General features: G+C 40.8%; 1 protein-coding gene across 4 annotated transcripts; it reads left to right on the top strand.

The window, feature by feature from the left end:
• The first annotated feature begins 778 nt into the window (after positions 1–778).
• Positions 779–13,105, top strand: POLR2D (RNA polymerase II subunit D). 4 transcript variants are annotated; one of them, XR_015149174.1, is made up of 5 exons: positions 779–870; positions 2,620–2,800; positions 8,112–8,167; positions 8,781–8,876; positions 11,822–13,105. XR_015149174.1 is itself a non-coding variant. In XM_086362490.1 (4 exons), exons 1-4 carry the CDS (start codon positions 798–800, stop codon positions 11,898–11,900), a joined length of 429 nt encoding a protein of 142 aa, XP_086218616.1. In that variant the 5' UTR covers positions 779–797; the 3' UTR covers positions 11,901–12,377. The 4 variants fall into 4 exon arrangements, 2 of the variants coding, with proteins under 2 accessions (XP_086218616.1, XP_086218609.1); XR_015149176.1 differs by lacking the exon at positions 11,822–13,105 and adding an exon at positions 9,439–10,764; XM_086362490.1 differs by lacking the exon at positions 8,112–8,167 and having other exon boundaries at positions 11,822–12,377.
• Positions 13,106–19,825: the final 6,720 nt, after the last annotated feature.

The following is a 19,825-nucleotide window of genomic DNA, read 5'->3' as shown; positions in this document are numbered from 1 at the left end:
ATAAATCAAAGGAATACAGATGCATACCCTTGTCTGGTAATATCTTCATTTTTTGTGAACAGTTTATATACTTATAGATGGTTCATTTCTGAGCCAAGCAGTGCACTATGGTTATTTCCTTCATTGTACAACCATCTGTTTTCTCTCAAGTTGGAAACAAAATCATTTTTCATTTGCTTACTTACTCTATCATCCAAATGTTCCAACAGGCTTCTCAATTTCACTATCCACATGTTCAGAAGTATTGGAAAAAATCCACTACAAATCAAATATTTTAAACGCTTTGAGGCACTGGAGGAATTACACTGAATGTTTTCAGAGTCACCTACCCAGCTTCCCATCAACCAGAGATCCTTGGGTCGGTCAGCGCGTTCCTGCATCCCATCTAATCCTTCCCCTGCGCCCTGGAGGGGATGAGGATGGTATCCTCATCCACACTTCACAGGTAAGATAGCTGAAGCTCAGAAATGCCGAGTGAGCAGTCCCCACGACTCGCGGCGAAGGACCTACTGTTGAAGAAAGTGACGGTTTTCTCCTGCCGCGGCCGCAGGATACGCCACCCTGCCACGGCACTTCCAGAGACCTGCAAGACCCCACCGCTCTGGCCCCTCTCCGCACGCGCCCGAGGCTGCTAGGTCCCTTGGCCCCGCCCACCTCGCGGTTGTCTCGCCTACCCATCGCGGCCCGCCCATCTCCACTGGGGCCCCGCCCCGTCTCCAAGAACACGCCCCTTCCGTGGCGGCGGCCGGAAAGAGCTTCCGTTTCCGACAGCGTGAGTACTGGTTCTCGGCGAGAGGATGGCGGCGGGCGGTAGCGATCCGCGCTCTGGAGATGTAGAGGAGGACGCGTCACAACTCATCTTTCCCAAAGGTGCGGCCTGGGCAGGCGTGGCGAAGGGCGCGGAGGCGGAGGGTGCGGGTCGTCTGGGCACGGTACCGCGGGAACTGGCCGGCTGGAGGCCACACCGGCAGCCCTGGAGCCGTCGGCGCCCAACTCCACATCGCCCCGGGTGGCCTCTTGTTCGTGTTTAAGTTGTTTTAAGTGCTAGACGGTTGTGTCAAAAATAAAGCCAACATGAAAGGGGTAATGGCAGGTTTTAATCATTAATATACTATCGCAGTAGGGAAAAGCGTGAAGCGTGGAATCATCTAGACTTGGATTTGTACAAAGGTGACTGGGCATTTTAAAGGGAGAATGAGGGAATAGGGAGAGGGGTGAGCAGGGGCTCATAGGGAAATGAAAAATTACGAGAAGCGGGGGTTGGTCCGTTTGAAGCTCTTTTGGATTTGTTAACTGATAAGTTATGGGATTAGGCTCCTTCCCTCCCACACCCTTCGCTCTGGGCTGTGCGACAAGGGCCATATCTTCAGATGTTGTCGGGAACAAACGAATTATTTTGACAGCCTTCAGTTTTCATAAGCAGCCATTGTCAAGGAGCAAGAGTCATCCCAGGGATGCAGCCTTGAGCTGTTAGAAATCGTGTTAGTGTTTTCTTCAAGTCTTTGTGGAACAACCTTGAGTCCTAGTCGAGAAAGGGGCGCGCAGGAGCCTGGCCAGAGTTTAGTAAAGAGAGAAGAGAATCTTTGTCAGATGGCAGGGAGTACAGCACGGTTTGCTATCAGGGAACTTCTGTGCTGTGTGATGGACTTAATGTGTAATTTAAAAACCCAAAATAAGTAGCTTAAGACTTCAAAATATATCTTACAGGTACTGAAAAACACGAAGTTAGTGAACAGTAACAACAAAGTGGGGGATACTTTAACAGTACCCTCCTTTTTAAAAAAATTGCCATAATATATGCAGAGTAAAACATTAAAGTTCGCACCTTTTCACCCAAACAACTATAAATAGTTTAGTGTTTATCCTTCCAAACCACTCTTATTTATAAATATATACTTATACATATACCCTTTATTCTTTGCAAAAATAGGATTATGCTATAGAAATCATAAATTGTGTAGAACTGTTCTATTCTTTTAAAGGACTAGATAGTACTTGATGGGTGGTGATGGTGTTCAGTCGCAGAGTTGTTGTGTCAATTCTTTTGCGACCCTTGGACTGTAGCCCACCAGGCTCCTCTGTCCATGGAATTTCCCAGGCAAGAATACAGGAGTGGGTTGCCATTTCCTTCTCCAGGGCATCTTCCCCACCAAGGGATCAGGCCCAGTTCTCCTGCATTGGCAGGTGGATTCCTTACCACTAAGCCACCAGGGAAGCCCACTTAATGGTTGTACCATAATTCTATTTATTAATGTATATAGAGATTGCTTTCAGTATTGTATTTCACAGACTCAGGGTGAAATATTTCTGAGGACAGCGTCACGGACGTTGTAGGCATAATGGACACATATGTTTGTTTTTTTTTTTTAAGGTGTGATAACTGAGAGGTAGGTGGTTTTCTGAATTTCATGATAAACCAGTTTTTGGTACCTGGGTTTTGTCTCGGTTCTTTTTATTTAAGGTGTTTTGTTTGTTTGAACACTGTGCAGTTGTAGGATGTGAAGCCTCTGGATTTCTGCAGGGTCAGAAATTTGCTGATAGTCACTAAGGCAAATGAACATTTAGAAGCTGACTTGGGGAGAAATATTTTCAGTTGACATTTATGCTTCTCGCAAATAGAGTTTGAAACAGCTGAGACGCTTCTGAATTCCGAAGTTCATATGCTTCTTGAGCATCGAAAGCAGCAGAATGAGAGCGCAGAGGATGAGCAGGAACTTTCCGAGGTCTTCATGAAAACTTTAAATTACACTGCCCGTTTCAGTCGTTTCAAAAACAGAGAGACTATTGCCAGTGTCCGTAGGTGAGTGGAAAGAAAGTTCTTACTAACCCAGACTATTGGATACCTGCATGCAGAATACTGTCACCACCACCATGCTCACTCACCCACCCCACCCCCCACTACCTCATGGCATCATCCGTATGATTCATGCAAGTAAAATTATGTCTTTGACAAAATTTAAAGTAGCTTGTTAGGCCAAAATCCTCCTTGCCTACTTCTTTTGTACCCCAAATCCCACTTACCTCCCTGCAGAGTGACTACTGTCAAAAGTTTGTTGCTAGCCCTCCAGAGCTTGTTCCATGAATTCATATACATACACGTCACAAGCACACAGCCCTGTTATGTTTTAAATAGAGTGAACTTATTTATCATTCACCTGATAGGTCCTAGAGATATTGCTGTGTTTTTTTGGAATACCTATCTATTTACTTATTTGTCTGTGTCAGGTCTTTGGGTCTGCACATCAGCTCTTCACTGCAGTGTGCAGGCTTCTCTCTCATTGTGACTTGCAGGCCCCAGAGTATAGGGCTCAGTAGTTGTGGCAGATCTCTTTAGTTGCCCTTTTGCGTGTGAAATCTAGTTCCCCAAGCTGGGATCGAACCCACGCTCCCTACAGTGGAAGTATAAAGTGTGGAGTATTAACCACTGAACCACCAGGGAATTATCCTGGTGGAATATATTATTATATAATTATATATAATGTTATATAATATATAATTTTATATATTATGTATAATTTATTATTATATATTATTAATATATCTGTATATGATACACAATAAATATATTAATTGTATAATTAATATATAATTATATTCATTAATGTAGCAAGAGGGACTACCCTGGAGGTCCAATGGTTAAGAATTTGCCTTTTGGATCATGTTGATATATGGCAAAACCAATACAATATTGTAAAGTTAAAAAATAAAAAAAAATAAATGAAAAGAAAAAAAAAAGAAAAGAAAAGAATTCGCCTTTTGATGCAGGGGACCCAGGTTCCATCCCTGGTCAGGGAACCAAGATCCCACATGCTTAATGGCATGGCCAATAAATAAACAAACAAGCATAAACTTGGATTATTCTTTTGGATCTTTGCCATTCAAACGGTGACTGATTTTTAGCCTTTATTCTCCCTAAGGCATTACTTCTCAAATTAAGTTGGATATGCTCTGGGAACAGTGAGGTGCCAGAGCATACAGGAGGCCCCAGAGAAAACAAGAGCTATTTTAACGTTTCTTTGATTTCCTTGGGGATGACCTTTATTTGTATGAATTAGATAGTCACTTGAAGTTTGATACAAATCAAGCTACTGGATAAGTCCATTTTTATAAACTGGGTAGCATCTTTTTCTTGAAGTATCAGTTTTATTTGATAGTACATGATTTAATACATTTCTACATTAAAGCAAGCAGATACCAGTATACTGTGAAATAAAACAAAAAATGTCTATGAGTTCTTGAATTAAATCATGAGACTTCAATCCTTGGCAGTTGCAGAAAGTCGTGCCTCCAGGCTGCCTCGGGGTGCTTGTTTGCTCCACTCCTGTGAAAATGTTTGAGAAGTAACTGTCCTAAGGAAAAGCAGATGAACAAAAAGATGTATATATGCAGACTCTTCAGAGAATTATAGTAGTCAAAGGTGAAAAACAACCTAAATGTTCAGTAGTAATTAAATAAGTTGTGGTAAATCCATTTGATCGACTCCTGTATTGTCATTAAAAATTATGATAGAAAATGAAATTGAAGAATGGTCACATAAGTTAAATGTGCAGAGGGAGTTCCCTGGTGATCCATTGGTTAGGACTCAGTCCTTCCACTGCAGCAGCTCAGTTCAGTCTTGGTTGGGGAACTAAGATCCCATAAGCTGCTCAATGCAGCCAAAAAAAAAAAAATAGTTAAATGCACAGAAGATGAAGTGATAAAACTATGTGAAGTATAGACTGTTGTGAAAAGTGTGAGTGTATTCATGGGGAAAATGTTCCATACAAAACTGCTAATTGTTTGACCCAAAAAATGAGTAAATGAAGATGGACTTAAACATTCACAAATAAAAGGTCTTAATACTAAAAAGATGTCATTTATCTTCAAATTAATGTATACATTTAGTGCCATTCTAAATCCTCAAGGGAATTGATGTATATTTGCCCTTGAGGCTCCTCTATCCCTAGAATTTTCCAGGTGAGAATACTGGAGTGGGTTGCCATTTCCTACTTCAGAGAATCTTCCCAACATTGGCAGTCGAAGATTCTTTAATCACCTGAGAAGCTTACACACAGACACACAAACACACATACACACACTCTCTCTCTCTGTCAAATATGCTCATGATAAAGCTTAATTTACCATATAATTCAACTAAGATGAGATGGTAATAGATCATAGTGGCTGAGGCAAGACACTGATGATTTGAATCCTACCAGTGAGTAGCACAGTCTATCTAAAATGGTGCCGAGAAAAATACATCCTCAGCAGTGAAAAATAATAATAAATAAATACCCCCCAAAAGATCTTAAATTTGTAAGAATTGTCAGGAAAAAATTTAAAAAAAAAAAAAAAAAGGGAATTTGCCCTATAGGACGTTAAAATACATTAAAAAATGACAGTAATTAAAATAGTGACACTTTGGTGTGAGGATAGGTCATTGGGACAGAATAGGAAATTAAGGAACAGATTCAAATCCAAATTTATTATAGTTTATATGATTCCAGTATATGACAAAGGTGGCATGCTGAGTTAGTGGGGAAATATTTTAAAACAGAGTTTTAACTCTGTATACCTTATTCCAAACTAGTTTCTTTAGAAATTAAGAACGTAAATGTAAACTATGATGCATAAAAGTACTATGTGATAACATGAGTGAATGTACAATTTTGGCTGTGGTTAGTAGGACTTTATATGTGGGGAAGGTTGATAAACTCTAGTTGGCTGTAAGCTTTGCAAGAGCAAGGACTTGATCGTATTCATCACTGTCAATTTCATTAAAGGCACTAACTAGTTTTTAGTTGAATAAGTAAATGAATTTGCAATAAATATCTTTAAACTTCCTTATATCAATAAACTGCCATACTTAAAATGTAAGTATGAGTAAACTGGGAAAGGATTGATAATCCTTAATGTTAAGAGCTCTAAAAAGTAAGAGATGACACCCAGTTTATAAAAATGAACTTAGTCTTTAATGACTAGATTTATATCACAACTTCAAAAGACTGTCTAGTTCATATGAAGTAATGCTCATCTTCAAGGAAGTCAAAGAAATTCTAAAATGGCTAAGCAGATTTTAAAAGAATGGGAAACCATCCACGTCTCCTGCACTGGCAGGCAGATAGATTCTTTACCGCTTGAGCCACCTGGGAAGCCCTCTTCATTCTTTACCCATTCCTCAATAGGCCTGGCTCTTTGACTAATGTTTTTGAAGCCTCCCCAGTGACTATTTCTTTTGGAACCATCTGAGACCAAACCTCTCCCCTTTGGACCATGTTATAGGTTGAAATGTGTCCCCTCAAAAGATGCTGAAGCACTAAATCCCCAGTACCTGTGAATGTGTCTTTTTATGGAGATAGAATCTTTGCAGAAAGTCAAGATGAGATCATACTCAGTTAAAGTGGATTCTAATTCAGTATGACTGTTACCCTTATAAGAAGAGTATGACAGGGAAAATACCGTATGACAATGCAAGCCGAGAATGGTTGTCATGTTACAAGCCAAGGAGCACCAAGGATTGTCAGTGGCACCGGAAGCTAAGAAACTGCAGGAAACAGCTTCTCTCCTAGAGGCTTCAGGAAGAGCACGACCCTGACAACATCTTAATTTCAGACTTCTGGCCTCCTGAATTGAAGTAATAAGTTGTTTTAAGCCAAACAAACAAACAAAGAATAGGAAACCTAGTGTAAGAAGTAAGAGAAACAGGCGCCATCTTTTACTGCTGGTGGGAGTGTATAATGGTAAAGCTCTTTTAGGGCACTGTCTCTCAGAAGCCTTCCGGACAGTCATATTTTTGACTGAGTAATTCTGCTTCCAGAAATTTATCTTTAAAACACACAGTAATCAGATACATAAAGAAGTATGCATTTACAGTGATGTTCAGAATGCATTATTCAAAATGATGAATAATTGGAAGCAATGGAAGTGTTCAAGAGCAGGACGTTTGCTATATAATTTAAGACACAACCTGTTGAATGCCAAGTCGAAGGAAAAGGTACGTGTGTAAAATGTGGAAAACAGTGACTGTATTGTTGAGTGAAAAAAGGCCGGTTACAGAATAACATTTGTTATGATTTCTTTTTTTTTTTTTTTAATTATGTAGAGAAGGGGAAGAGGATCTCCATGAATATGTTAGCACTAGTTATTTCTGGGTAGGATTTCAGGTCATTTTCCCATATTGGGTGGGTTTTTTTGAGGGGGTGTTTGTTATAAATGAGCATGTGTTCATTTTACAAACAAACTCCTTCATATACATATATTTACTACATTATGAACCTGTGTAAGTTTTTCTTTACAAAATGAAAATAGCTTTATTAGGTGACCAAAAGTTACACAATAGAATGAGTAAGTTTATTTCTAAAACATAGAAAGATGTTTGGAATGGTTTACTAAGATGGTAATGTTGGTTTTGTTTAGGTAGTAATATGGGTGACATTTTTCTGTCTTTATGTTCTCAGTTTTGTATAATAACTAGTAGACTTGTAATCAAGTGATAAGGACAGTAAATATTTTTGTCTGATGAGATAATCAAGGGTTTCACAGTCAGTCCAGTGGTTAAAACTCTGTTTTTTCACTGCTGAGGATGCAGGTTAGATTCCTCGTCAGGGAACTAAGAAGCTGCATGCTGCACAGCACAGCCAAAAATAAGATTTTTTAAAACAGGTCCTTTCTGAAACCTAATTTACCATGGACAACCTCTGTTTTAAGCAGTTTGATCTCCCTGGTGGTCCAGTGATTAAGAATCTGCCTGTCAGTGCAGGGGACACTGGTTTGACCCCTGGTTGGGGAGGAGTCCACATGCCCGAGGGGCAGCTGATTGCAAGCGGCACAGCTACTGAGTGCGCTCTGCAGCCCATGCTCCACCGAGAAGAGCCGACGCAGTGAGAAGCCGGGCACACAAGCAGAGAGCAGCCCTCACTCACTCCAACTAGAGAAAGCACGCGTGCAGCAACGAACACACAGTGCAGGAAAAATAAATAGATAAGATAAATATTTTTTAACGTTTAGAAAATTTAATGTATAGTTGATGTCTTGATAAAATATTCTACTAAAATGATATTATCTTTTTAAAAATATAGTAGATGTATGAGAATCCAGGATATGATTTGTATTAATTATGTGCTTTTTTACAGTTTGAACTAGAAGTACGTTTAAAATAAGATGCAGCTTATACACAGATTTATACAAAGTAAGATATGCCTGTATTCATTTCTTAGATACATGTAAAAGAGAATTTGAGGCATTCCCTGGTGGCCCAGTGGTTAGGACTCTGCACTTTCACTGCAAAGGGCCTGGGTTTGATCCCTGGTCAAGGAACTAAGATTCTGCAATCCATTCAGCGTGGCCAAAAATAAAGAAAAACTTTTTTTAAAAAAGAATTTCCTCCAAGTCAAAATGCCTAATAGATCAGGGAACTCTAACGTCATGTGTTAAGACATAAAATTAATAACAAAGGAAGCAAAGAACAGTGGTAGGAAGAGCGGAAAGCAACAAAATAAATTCTTGGGGGAAAGATGGTATGCTTCTCCAGGTAGAGAGCATTTTTTTCGTAAGTTTTTATCACAAGAATCCTCTGCTTAGGTGTGCTCAGGTTACTTTTATTGTCTTTGCCTGATTCATAGCTTCCTGCTCTCCAGGAAGAGAAACAGGAACATGATTTGAAAGTGGGATTTTGCAGCAAACCTAATCTTAATGGAAAGATTGCAGATGCTTTACATTCTTCTCTTCCTTGCTAGCTACATTTCATCCGCTTTTTCTTATTCATCATTTGGCTTGTTTTGATATTTCTCCCCTATGATCAGCTTGCTGCTCCAGAAGAAGCTTCATAAGTTTGAGTTGGCCTGTTTAGCCAACCTTTGTCCAGAGACTGCTGAGGAGTCCAAGGCTCTGATCCCAAGGTTAGTACTGGTGGTGAAAAGTTCTGTGTATGTTGAATAAATTCCTACAAGTAGAATTACTGTGTTTAAAAGCTGTGTGATATCGTTGGCCAAAAAATTCCTTTGGTTTTAAAAGTAAAAATAAAACACATTTTTCATTTTCATCAAGAACTTTATTGAAAAACGTATTCACCATTTTGTTCCACTACCTTCTGCCATTTTTCAAGCAACTTCATAATTCCATCTTCCCAAACTTTTTATCTTTTTGATCAAAGAACTGTTCAGGTTCCTTTTACCTTCTTCTATTGAAGAGGAACAAATTGAAATTTTTTCCATTAATAGAATTTTGTACAGACCGAAATAAATGGAAATCTGAAAGTTCAGTGTCTGGTGAATTTGTTTTCAGTCGCTTACTCGTGTTGGACTTTTTGCAACCCCATGGAAGGACGCAGCAAGCCAGGCTTCCTTGTCCTTCACCATCTCCTGGAGCTTGTTTAACTCATGTCCGTTAAGTCGGTGATACCATCCAACCACATCTCATCTTCTGTTGTCCCTTTCTCCTCCTATCTTCAATCTTTCCCAGCATCAGGGTCTCTTCTAATGAGTCAGCTGTTCGCATCAGGTGGCCAAAGTATTGGAACTTCAGCATCAGTCCTTCCAATGATTATTCAGGATTGATTTTCTTTAGGATTGACTGGTTTGATCTCCTTGCAGTCCAAGGAACTCTCAAGAGTCTTCTCCAACACCACAGTTCAAAAGCATCAGTTCTTCGGCGCTCAGTCTTCCTTACGGTCGAACTCTCACATTCATACATGACTACTGGAAAAAACATAGCTTTGACTGTGTGGACCTTTGTCAACAAAATAATGTCTCTGCTTTTTAATACTCTCTAGTTGGTTATGGGTTTTCTTCCAAGGAGCAAGTGTCTTTTAATTTCATGGCTGCAGTCACCATCTGCAGTAATATTGAAGCCCAAGAAAATAAAGTCTCTCACTGTTTCCATTGTTTCCCCATCTATTTGCCATGAAGTAATGGGACCAGATGCCATGATCTTTGGTTTTTTGAATGTTGAGTTTTAAGCCAGCTTTTTCACTCTTCTCTTTCACCTTCATCAAGAGGCTCCCATGAATATGGTGGATGAATCAAAACTTCCCAGCCAAGCTATAACAGTTTTTTCCTGGTTGTCAAAGAAACATTTGGTCTTGCGGTATCCTGATAGAATATTATACATTTTCTGTGGACTAATTCCTGACACTTTTTGTCAAGTGCTGCTTTCGGTTGATCTAATTGGGATCTTTTCCAGAAAGAGCTCATAATAGAGGACTCCCTTCCGATGCCACCATGTACACATCACCACCTTCTTTGGATGAAGATTGGCCTTTGGCATGTTGGTGGTGATTCATTTTGCTTGCCCCAGGATCTCTTCCGTTCTGCATTATTGTACAGTATTCACTTTCATCACCTTTCAAACTTTGTTTTTAAAACGAAATGTTTTTGTTATATTCATGTATAGAATTGCACAGGAAATACGGTGAAGAAGGGTTTGGTTTGTTTTTTTTTTGCATAACTTAGGTAGAACCCAGACATCAAAACAATCAACATAACCAGGCTGGTGCAAATGATTTTCAGTGCTTGATTCAGATATTTTGAGTGTGTTGGCTACCTATCTCCTGCGTAGTATAGCATTGATTGTTTTCTCAGTTATTGTGTTGATTTCATTGCTATCAACTTCAGCTGTTCTGTCTGACTGTGGGATATTGTCCAGCAAGAAATCTCCAGTGCAAAAGTTCACAAACCACTTTTGACATATTCAGTCAGTCACAGCACCTTCTCCATACACTGCACAAATCTTTTTTTGCACTTCAGGTGTGTTTTTACCTTTCTTGAAATAAAGCATAATAGGCCAAAAGTGTTGCTTTTTTTCTTCTGTCTTCCGTATTGAAATGGCTACACAAAAATTGACCAATTCTGATAAGTTTTTTTTTAATGCATGGTGATATGACAGCTGTCACAATGTAGTCTAACAAAATTGTTTTGAATGAAATTAAAGACAAGTAAGCGCTAATAGAGCCATCTTAAGGAAAAAAACAAACTTTGTGGCCAGCCCAGGAGAATGAGTGCTTTTGTAGTAAGACCAATGTTTTTACAGTGTACCAGTTGTGGGCAGAAATGTGAAACAGCTGAAACTCTGGTCTACTGATGATAGGAGTACAGATTTATACAGTCAATTTGGAGAATAATTTGGCTACATCTAGTAAAGTTAAATACACCCCATGACCCCAAAATTCATTCCTGGGTATGTGTCCTAAAAGCAGGTCAAACATAGTTTAAAAGGAGACATGTATTCCAGTGTATATTGCTGCATTATTAGTGATAGTGGAAACTTGCCAACAGTCTTCAGTCTGCAAGACTGGATAAATCTGTGCAGTCGTGCAATGTTTATTATACAGCAGTGAAAAAAATAAGTGAACTAGAACAATGTGAGATAATGTCACTATATGCCAGAATGAACGTTGAGTGAAAAAATTGCAGAAGGATACATAACTGCTGTTTCTTATAGTTTAAAAACAGTGCTATGTATTGCTTATAGGTACATTCATGTATACAGTAGTAAGTATAAAAATATATGTAGGGGTAATGAATGCCAAATTTAGGATGATTGTTACTCCTAGGGAAGGAAGAGAAGGTTTTGGAGTAGGGGAGCCCACAGAGAACCATTGATTTGTGTCTGTCAATATTTATTACTGAGTCAGCTAGGGATAATTCTTCTATACCTTTTATGTATTTGAAATACTTGATAATGTTTCAAAGGAAAGGAAGGAAATTGAGTTGAAACGTAAAGGTGTCAGTGTTCAGCGGTGAGTGGAGAGGTGAGCCAGCAGTGCTCCAAGATCTGCACCTACGAGAGAAGAGGGTGGGAGCACTGCCAGCTGCTGTTACACTCACTCTTGGTTTTGTTCTTGTAGCCTGGAGGGGCGGTTTGAAGATGAGGAGCTACAGCAGATTCTTGATGACATCCAGACCAAGCGTAGCTTTCAGTATTAATCTCCAGATATCACTGCTGCTGGGGACCCACGTCACATCCCCAGCACAGCACCGCTGGCTCAGTCTAGGGCTGACTCACACAGAAATTCTGCTGCAGAAGACACTTGGCCTTCCTTTGGATAGAACAACCCAGTGCTTCGTCTTGGTTTAGGTTGCTATTTCAAGCTTGACTGTTGGCCAATGATGACCTGAACAACCCTGGAGAGGTCTTGCAGTAGCTGCTCATGGCTGCCTGAGCTTGCCTCTGGGAAGGACGAGGTGGGGTGATGTGCATACAAGCCGCACTACCGACTGCCTCATATCATGGTCTTTGGCCCTTGTGTCATTTTGATTCCTAACACTTCATGTTTTAATATCAATGTGTTTGTAGTTTTTTAAGCTCTTCTAGAACATGTAAAACTAGTATGGGAAACAGTCTTACCTAAATGCAAAAGGAAGAATTAAAGCAGACCTATATCACTGTTTGAAATTCTTAAAGAGAAGATGTAGAGCCTTGGCATCATTGTGCTTAGCCCAGGAGACAGGAAAGGGGTTTCTGAGAAAAGCAGCTCCTCTGTCATCCTGAGGGTAACCACTGGGTGTTGTGGAGCACACAGCCTTGTGATGGACAAGCACCATACCTTTTTCTTGGATTCTTGTGGAACGTATATGTGGAGTATGTGTTCTTAAAGCGCTTACTTCGTCACTCCCAAATTCAGACTTTTCCCTACCAGGCCGGATGTGAAGCAGGGAGCATTTTGCAGTCTCCTCACGTGGGGCGTCAGGTCCAGATGTCTGGCCGCCTGCTCAGCAGCATGCGTTCTGTGGGGATTTGCAAGGAGGGAGCCTGCCACTTGCTGAGCCACTAGAGTGATATCACTCGATCTGAGACTAGTTGCACGGAAAATACTTTAATAGCTAAATATTGTGGCTCTCAATTTTCAGAGGGGAAATACACCTGTTTTCTTCACAGTTCGGGGATTTTTCTTTGAAGTATTTGTTGACGCCACCTGAATTCATGATCCAAAAACAAGGATGGGGAAAGAACAAAGTTGGCTTTAGAAAGTCAAGGCCATTTTATGTCAGCTTCCAAGGCAAAAATCAAATTTTCTTATTTTTATAAATTATTTTCAATTTCTGAAATGACATGGTTTTTAAGTCACCATTATTTGAAGGAAATGTCAGTTATACCTCAATTAAAGGAATATTTGAGGAAGTACTCTTAATCATTGGCAACTTCTTTGAGACTCATCAGCATTCTCAATTGTAAAATGTGGATAATAATAGATACTGAAAGTTGAATGAGAAAATTATTAATAATTTAGAGCCTGTTGGTATCTGACATACACTATACCCCAGTATATGTTAGCTGTCATTAGCTTGCTTCATAGAAGTTGGTGCAAGGATTTGGTAGCCTACCCACTGGCACCGGTATCAGACTGAAGACAACGCAAACTGACTACTTTTTGAAGCCTGTAGACTTGGTTTGTAAAAGAGGCAGTTACATGGTTGGCACCAAGCAATGGAACAGAAAACAGACCAAGATACCAGCTGGAATCCAGGCACGTGCACTGTGGGGCAGGAGCAGGGCCCTGCCACCGTCGCCACGGTGTTCCCACCTAATACTCGGGTGAGCCACCAGAGAATTTTACACTGTGTAAAGCTCCTGGCATATAGTTAGGCACTAATGAATGGCAGGCAGTAAGGCACCTCGAAGCAGATGTAAAAACTAACTCACATTGGGATGATGGGTAAAAGCAGCCTTGTGCTGTGTTACAGATGGACAGGCTGGTCTGTGCCTTCTGCACTGGTTCTCTCCAGTCCTGGACAGCTGCTTGCTGTCCAGTGAGCAGCAAACCTCACAAGCTCTTGGATCATCTGTGAAACATCGTTAGACTTATACTGTTTGCAAAAGCAGAATTCAGACACATTGAAATAAAGATGTCATGTCAAAGCCTCACCTCACCGGAAAGCTAAATGAACCTGAAAAGCTTTTCTGGAAAGTTCTAGTCATTTTGCTTTTATAAAAATTTATTAAACTTGAGTCTTGACAAACAGCATTACTGAGTGAGGCCTAAGCACAAGCTGCATAAAATGACTATTTTATGCTTATAAAATAAAAATGACTATTTTATGCTTATCTCTCAAACCCACACATTGACGCCCACACACAGACTTGTGTATGAATAATTACAGCGTTATTCATAATAGCCCCAAACAGGAAACAGTCTGAATATCCACCAGCAGGTGGGTCAATCAGCAAGATCTGATCTAGCCACGGAGTAGAATACCATTTAGCAATAAAAAGGTGAACTAAAGAAATACCTGGACCATTGAAACACAGGGTATGTCGGTTGTGTGACATTCTTTCAGCTTTTTTTTAACTCTAAGCCCAGAAGAGCTAAAAGGCTAGTGCATTGATCACACCTGTATGTTCATCACCTGCATTTAACACATTTGTCATACTTTATTATATTTTTCCAGGAAGCATTTTAAAGCAACATGAGACTTCATTAAAAATTCAAGCATGCATTTTAAAAACACACTCCTCTGTAAGTTTGCCTATTGCACTTGTAAGAACACCAAGAATTTCCTGGTACTTAGTTCAGAATCTCCTGGGGAAAGTTCTGGGCCAAAGGTCAGTCCCAGTGCTGGTACAATTCAGTATATAAAATCAATTGTTATTAAATATCTAAACACTGTGAGAAATATCGAAGAAACATCGGGCTACTGCCCTCAAGTTGTTGGATGAAACTACCCCTGGGTGAAAAAAATGGGCCTAAACAGAGTGCAGGCCCTGAACAGTGATGTATCTGCATGTGGCTCTCCTGTCTCAGCATCGCAGGAGGACAGTCTGGGACTGACGGGTGGCATGTTTGGTGACAGCAGGCTGAAGGCACTTCTGTCTGCTGCAGTCTTGCAGTTCTGTGTGCCTCACTCCTTTTGCACGACACTGAGGGAGTGCTTGATGGGCTTCCCTGTGGCTCAGATGTTAAAAAGAATCCACCTGCAATGCGGGAGACTGGGTTGGGAAGATCTCCTGGAGAAGGGAACAGCTCCCCACTCCAGTATTCTTGCCTGGACGGAGGAACCTGGCGGCTACAGTCCATGCGGTCACAGCAGGACACGACCGAGCGACTTTGACAAATGACAAGGGGGTGCTTAAGTAGTAAGTGTTGAGTAAATACATCGTCCCTGTTTTTTTGTAAATACACTGCCCCTGTTTTCAGCAGTGAGGAGTGCAGGGAGAGCAAGAATATACTTGAAATAATACAGTTGGAAGCGAGGGCTTGGTGAGACATGGTGGAGGAGAAGCAGCAGCCCAGGAGACACCTGAGAATTGTGGAAGACAGGGCAGCTCTGTCCAGCGGAACAGATAGGACTGTTCTGTGTCTGCTCCGTCCGGTGTGGGGGCTGCCTGCTACTCGTAGTCCTTGAGCACTTGAGGCGAGTGTCCCTCGAGGAAGTGCACTGTAAATGTCTTAAATTTAAAAATGTAACTAGTCACAGAATCTCCCCAGTGGTCCAGTAGCTATGACACTCAGAATGCAGTGGGCCTGGGGGTGATCCCTGGTCAAGGAACTGGATCCCACGTGCTGCAGCTAAGGTCCAGCGCAGCAAAAAGTTTTTTTTTTTTTTAATTTGTAGTCACATGTAGCCAGTGGACAGCACAGCTCTTAGCTCCCAACACAAATGTCCTGCAAAGCATTGACAGCATTTCAGCAAGATTGACAGTGCTCACATGAGCAGTAGTAGTAATGGCGGGCCATTCATCCGAATTGCATCTCCAGAGTTTTAAAGGCTAAATGTGTATATCACTCTCTGTGCATCACTGAGTCCAGCTTTTGTGTATGGTACAAATTCTGGTTTTTAAAACCTGTCTCTTTACTACTAATGCTCATGGACAAAATTATAAAGGCTGTTTTAAGGTAACATTTGGAAATAGTGAAAAGTTGAATACTTCATCTTGTGTTGAAAACCTCTTTCCTAATTCTGCATTTTAAGTAGGCTGAAAACTTGTATGTTGAATTTAAAAAGCAAAACTCCCAAGATTTATTACCTTTAAAGGCTTCTGATATATATATTTAATAATTCTACTAATAAATGTGGTTCAGGCACTGGATACTCCTGGATTCAAACTGAAGTCCTTTTAAATTCAGACCAGCCTCTTATCTCCCAAGCCATATCAACACCAGCCCGTGACCACACGTGTCCTAAATATATTCTGCTTGTTAATAGGGAACTTAACAGTGCTCCATGTTGAAAGCCATGTTGAAGTTACAAGACATGTAAGAAGCAATAGTTACAACCAACCTAGATAGCATATTCAAAAGCAGAGACATTACTTTGCCAACAAAGGTCTGTTTAGTCAAGGCTATGGTTTTTCCAGTGGTCATGTATGGATGTGAGAGTTGGACTGTGAAGAAAACTGAGCACCGAAGAATTGATGCTTTTGAACTGTGGTGTTGGAGAAGACTCTTGAGAGTCCCTTGGACTGCGAGGAGATCCAACCAGTCCATTCTGAAGGAGATCAGCCCTGGGATTTCTTTGGAAGGACTGATGCTAAAGCTGAAACTCCAGTACTTTGGCCACCTCATGCGAAGAGTTGACTCATTTGAAAAGACCCTGATGCTGGGAAAGATTGAGGGCAGGAGGAGAAGAGATGACAGAGGATGAGATGGTTGGATGGCATCACCGACTTGATGGACATGGGTTAGGGTGGACTCCGGGAGTTGGTAATGGACAGGGAGGCCTGGCGTGCTGCGGTTCATGGGGTCACAAAGAGTCGGCCATGACTGAGCGACTGAACTGAACTGAACTGAAGAAGCAATAAAAGCAGTGCTTTCTAAACTTAATGATAGAAGAATTTAAAAACATGAAAGATTACATAAAAATTTTTAATTGTGTAAAATCACTAAAAGTAATTGAGAGACATAGAGAAGACAAGAAGAAGGTGAAGATGTTTATAAACAGCTTTAAAAATAAATTTTAAAATATTGGGACCCCAATTTCAGAAAGGACATAGACACAAGTTACATTCAATTACCAAGTTAATGGGGAAATGTACACCATAGTTAGTTTTCAAGAGTGATTAAGTGAGGTGACATTTTTCTCATTTAAAAGGTACAGAATGAGTTTGGAAGTTTACCTTCCTCTGATGGTATGGGGAGGGAGGAGGGTTCAGGATGGGGATCACATGTATACCTGTGGCGGATTCATTTTGATATTTGGCAAAACTAATACAATTATGTAAAGTTTAAAAAAAAAAAGTACAGAAGAATACCCTCTGTTTACACATAGGGACACACTTCTTTGTGTTGGGTGCTGCTTTATACACATGAGGGTACAGAAACAGGATAGAACACCTACTCTTAGAGTCTGCAAGCCTCAGTGAGACAAAAAAGAAAGTGTATTTCCCACAAAGACCACAAAATCATCCCCAAGCCCCTCCTCCCACCTCTGTGCTGTTTTTGTCCAGGACTTTAGATTGACTCTGTTTTTAATTACCCTCAACACACACGCAAATACACGATGTTTACAGTCAATGCAGAGACTTGTCCACATTTTTAACAATTTACTTGCTCATCACTGCCGCTCTGCATCCCTCCTTCCTCCTGGGTTAGTTTTCATTTTCACAGAGGTGTTCCTTTGGTAGTTCTTTGAATAAGAGAATGAGAGTAAATGTTCTCGGCCTTTCTTTGGCCAAGTATGTCCACCCTCATTTTGAGTAGTAGTTGTAGAATTCCATGTTCTACATAGACATTAACTTTCCAGGGTCCTTTGAGGATGCTATTTGTTGCCTGTAAGATTTCTGACAGTCTTAATGTTCCTTTGTAAATAATATGTTGTTTCTAACTGCTTTTATGATTTCCTTCTTGTTTTTTTGTGTTTTACAATTTCACTTCAAGATGTCGAGGAATGGATTCAGTCTTACACTCTTTGAGAATTTGCTGCTGCTGTCTATGGCTTCATGCCCTCTATAATTTGGGACAGTTCTTTGTCATTGCCACTTTTAACTGCAGCTTATTTCCCATGCTCCTTCCTCTCTCCCCTTTTTTAAAATTTGTTTTGGCCACACCATGTGGCTTGTGGGATCTTAGCTCCCTGACCAGGGGCACTGGACTGTCAGAGAATTCCCCACTGAGGTTTTTGTGTGTTTTTTTTTTTTTTAACAGCTTTATTGAAGTAAAATTGACATGCACATTTAAGGTTTACAAATTAATTTATTAATTATTATATTCTTTAGTATAGCCACGGACTGTGAAGGCATCACAAGAATCAGGTGTGGAACATTCCATCATTTCAAGAGAAACTTACACCATTAATAGTCACTTCCTCTTCTCCTCCCCCATTTCCATCCTCTTCAGTCCTGCTAACTGAATTCTTACTTCAGTGACTGTACTCTCTACTTCATAATTTTCAACTTGATGTTTTCCAAATCACCACGTTCTTTTTTCAACACTGTCGTATTCTTTCATCATAGTTCTACTGCTTCTTTCATAACTTCAGTTCAGTTCAGTCACTCAGTTGTGTCCAACTCTTTGCGACCCCATGAATCACAGCACGCCAGGCCTCCCTGTCCATCACCAACTCCTGGAGTTCACCCAAACTCATGTCCATTGAGTCGGTGATGCCATCCAGCCATCTCATCCTCTTTCGTCCCCTTCTCCTCCTGCCACCAATCCCTCCCAGCATCAGGGTCTATTCAAATGAGTCAGCTCTTCACATGAGATGGCCAAAGTATTGGAGTTTCAGCCTCAGCATCATTCCTTCCAATGAACACCCAGGACTGATCTCCTTTAGAAAGGACCAGTTGGATCCCCTTGCAGTCCAAGGGACTCTCAAGAGTCTTCTCCAACACCACAGTTCAAAAACATCAATTCTTTGGCGCTCAGCTTTCTTCACAGTCCAACTCTCACATCCATACATGACCACTGGAAAAACCATAGCCTTGACTAGATGGACCTTTTTTGGCAAAGTAATATCTCTGCTTTTGAATATGCTATCTAGGTTGGTCATAACTTTCCTTCCAAGGAGTAAAGTGAAAGTGAAGTAGCTCAGTCGTGTCTGACTCTTTGCAACCCCGTGGACTGTAGCCCACCAGGCTCCTCCGTCCATGGGATTCTCCAGGCAAGAATACTGGAGTGGGTTGCCATTCCCTTCTCCAGGGAATCTTCCCGACCCAGGGATTGAACCCAGGTCTCCCACATTGCAGGCAGACGCTTTAACCTCTGACCCACCAGGGAAGCCCTCCAAGGAGTAAGCGTCTTTTAATTTCATGGCTGCAATCACCATCTGCAGTGATTTTGGAGCCCAAAAAATAAAGTCTGACACTTTCCACTGTTTCCCTATCTAGTTCCCATGAAGTAATGGAACCAGATGCCATGATCTTCGTTTTCTGAATGTTGAGCTTTAAGCCAGCTCTTTCACTCTCCTCTTTCACTTTCATCAAGAGGCTTTTGAGTTCCTCTTCACTTTCTGCCATAAGGGTGGTGGCATCTGCATATCTGAGGTTATTGATATTTCTCCCGGCAAGCTTGATTCCAGCTTGTGCTTCTTCCAGCCCAGCGTTTCTCATGATATACTTACTCTGCATGTAAGTTAAATAAGCAGGGTGACAATATGCAGCCTTGATGTACTCCTTTTCCTATTTGGAACCAGTCTGTTGTTCCACGTCCAGTTCTAACTGTTGCTTCCTGACCTGCATACAGGTTTCTCAAGAGGAAGGTCAGGTGGACCGGTATTCCCATCTCTTGAAGAATTTTCCACAGTTTATTGTGATCCACACAGTCAAAGCCTTTGGCATAGTCAATAAAGCAGAAATAGATGTTTTTCTGGAACTCTCTTGCTTATTCGATGATCCAGCGGATGTTGGCAATTTGGCATTTAATTTCTACTCTCTCTCTCACTGGTTATCTCTAGTTCTAGTTCTCTATTTGTTAATT

The sequence above is a fragment of the Bos grunniens genome, chromosome 2 (genome assembly GCF_055505025.1).
Source record: "Bos grunniens cultivar Pamir isolate PY7600 chromosome 2, Bosgru_T2T1.0, whole genome shotgun sequence".
NCBI lineage: Eukaryota > Metazoa > Chordata > Mammalia > Artiodactyla > Bovidae > Bos > Bos grunniens.
This window is presented reverse-complemented; position numbering and strand designations above follow the sequence as displayed.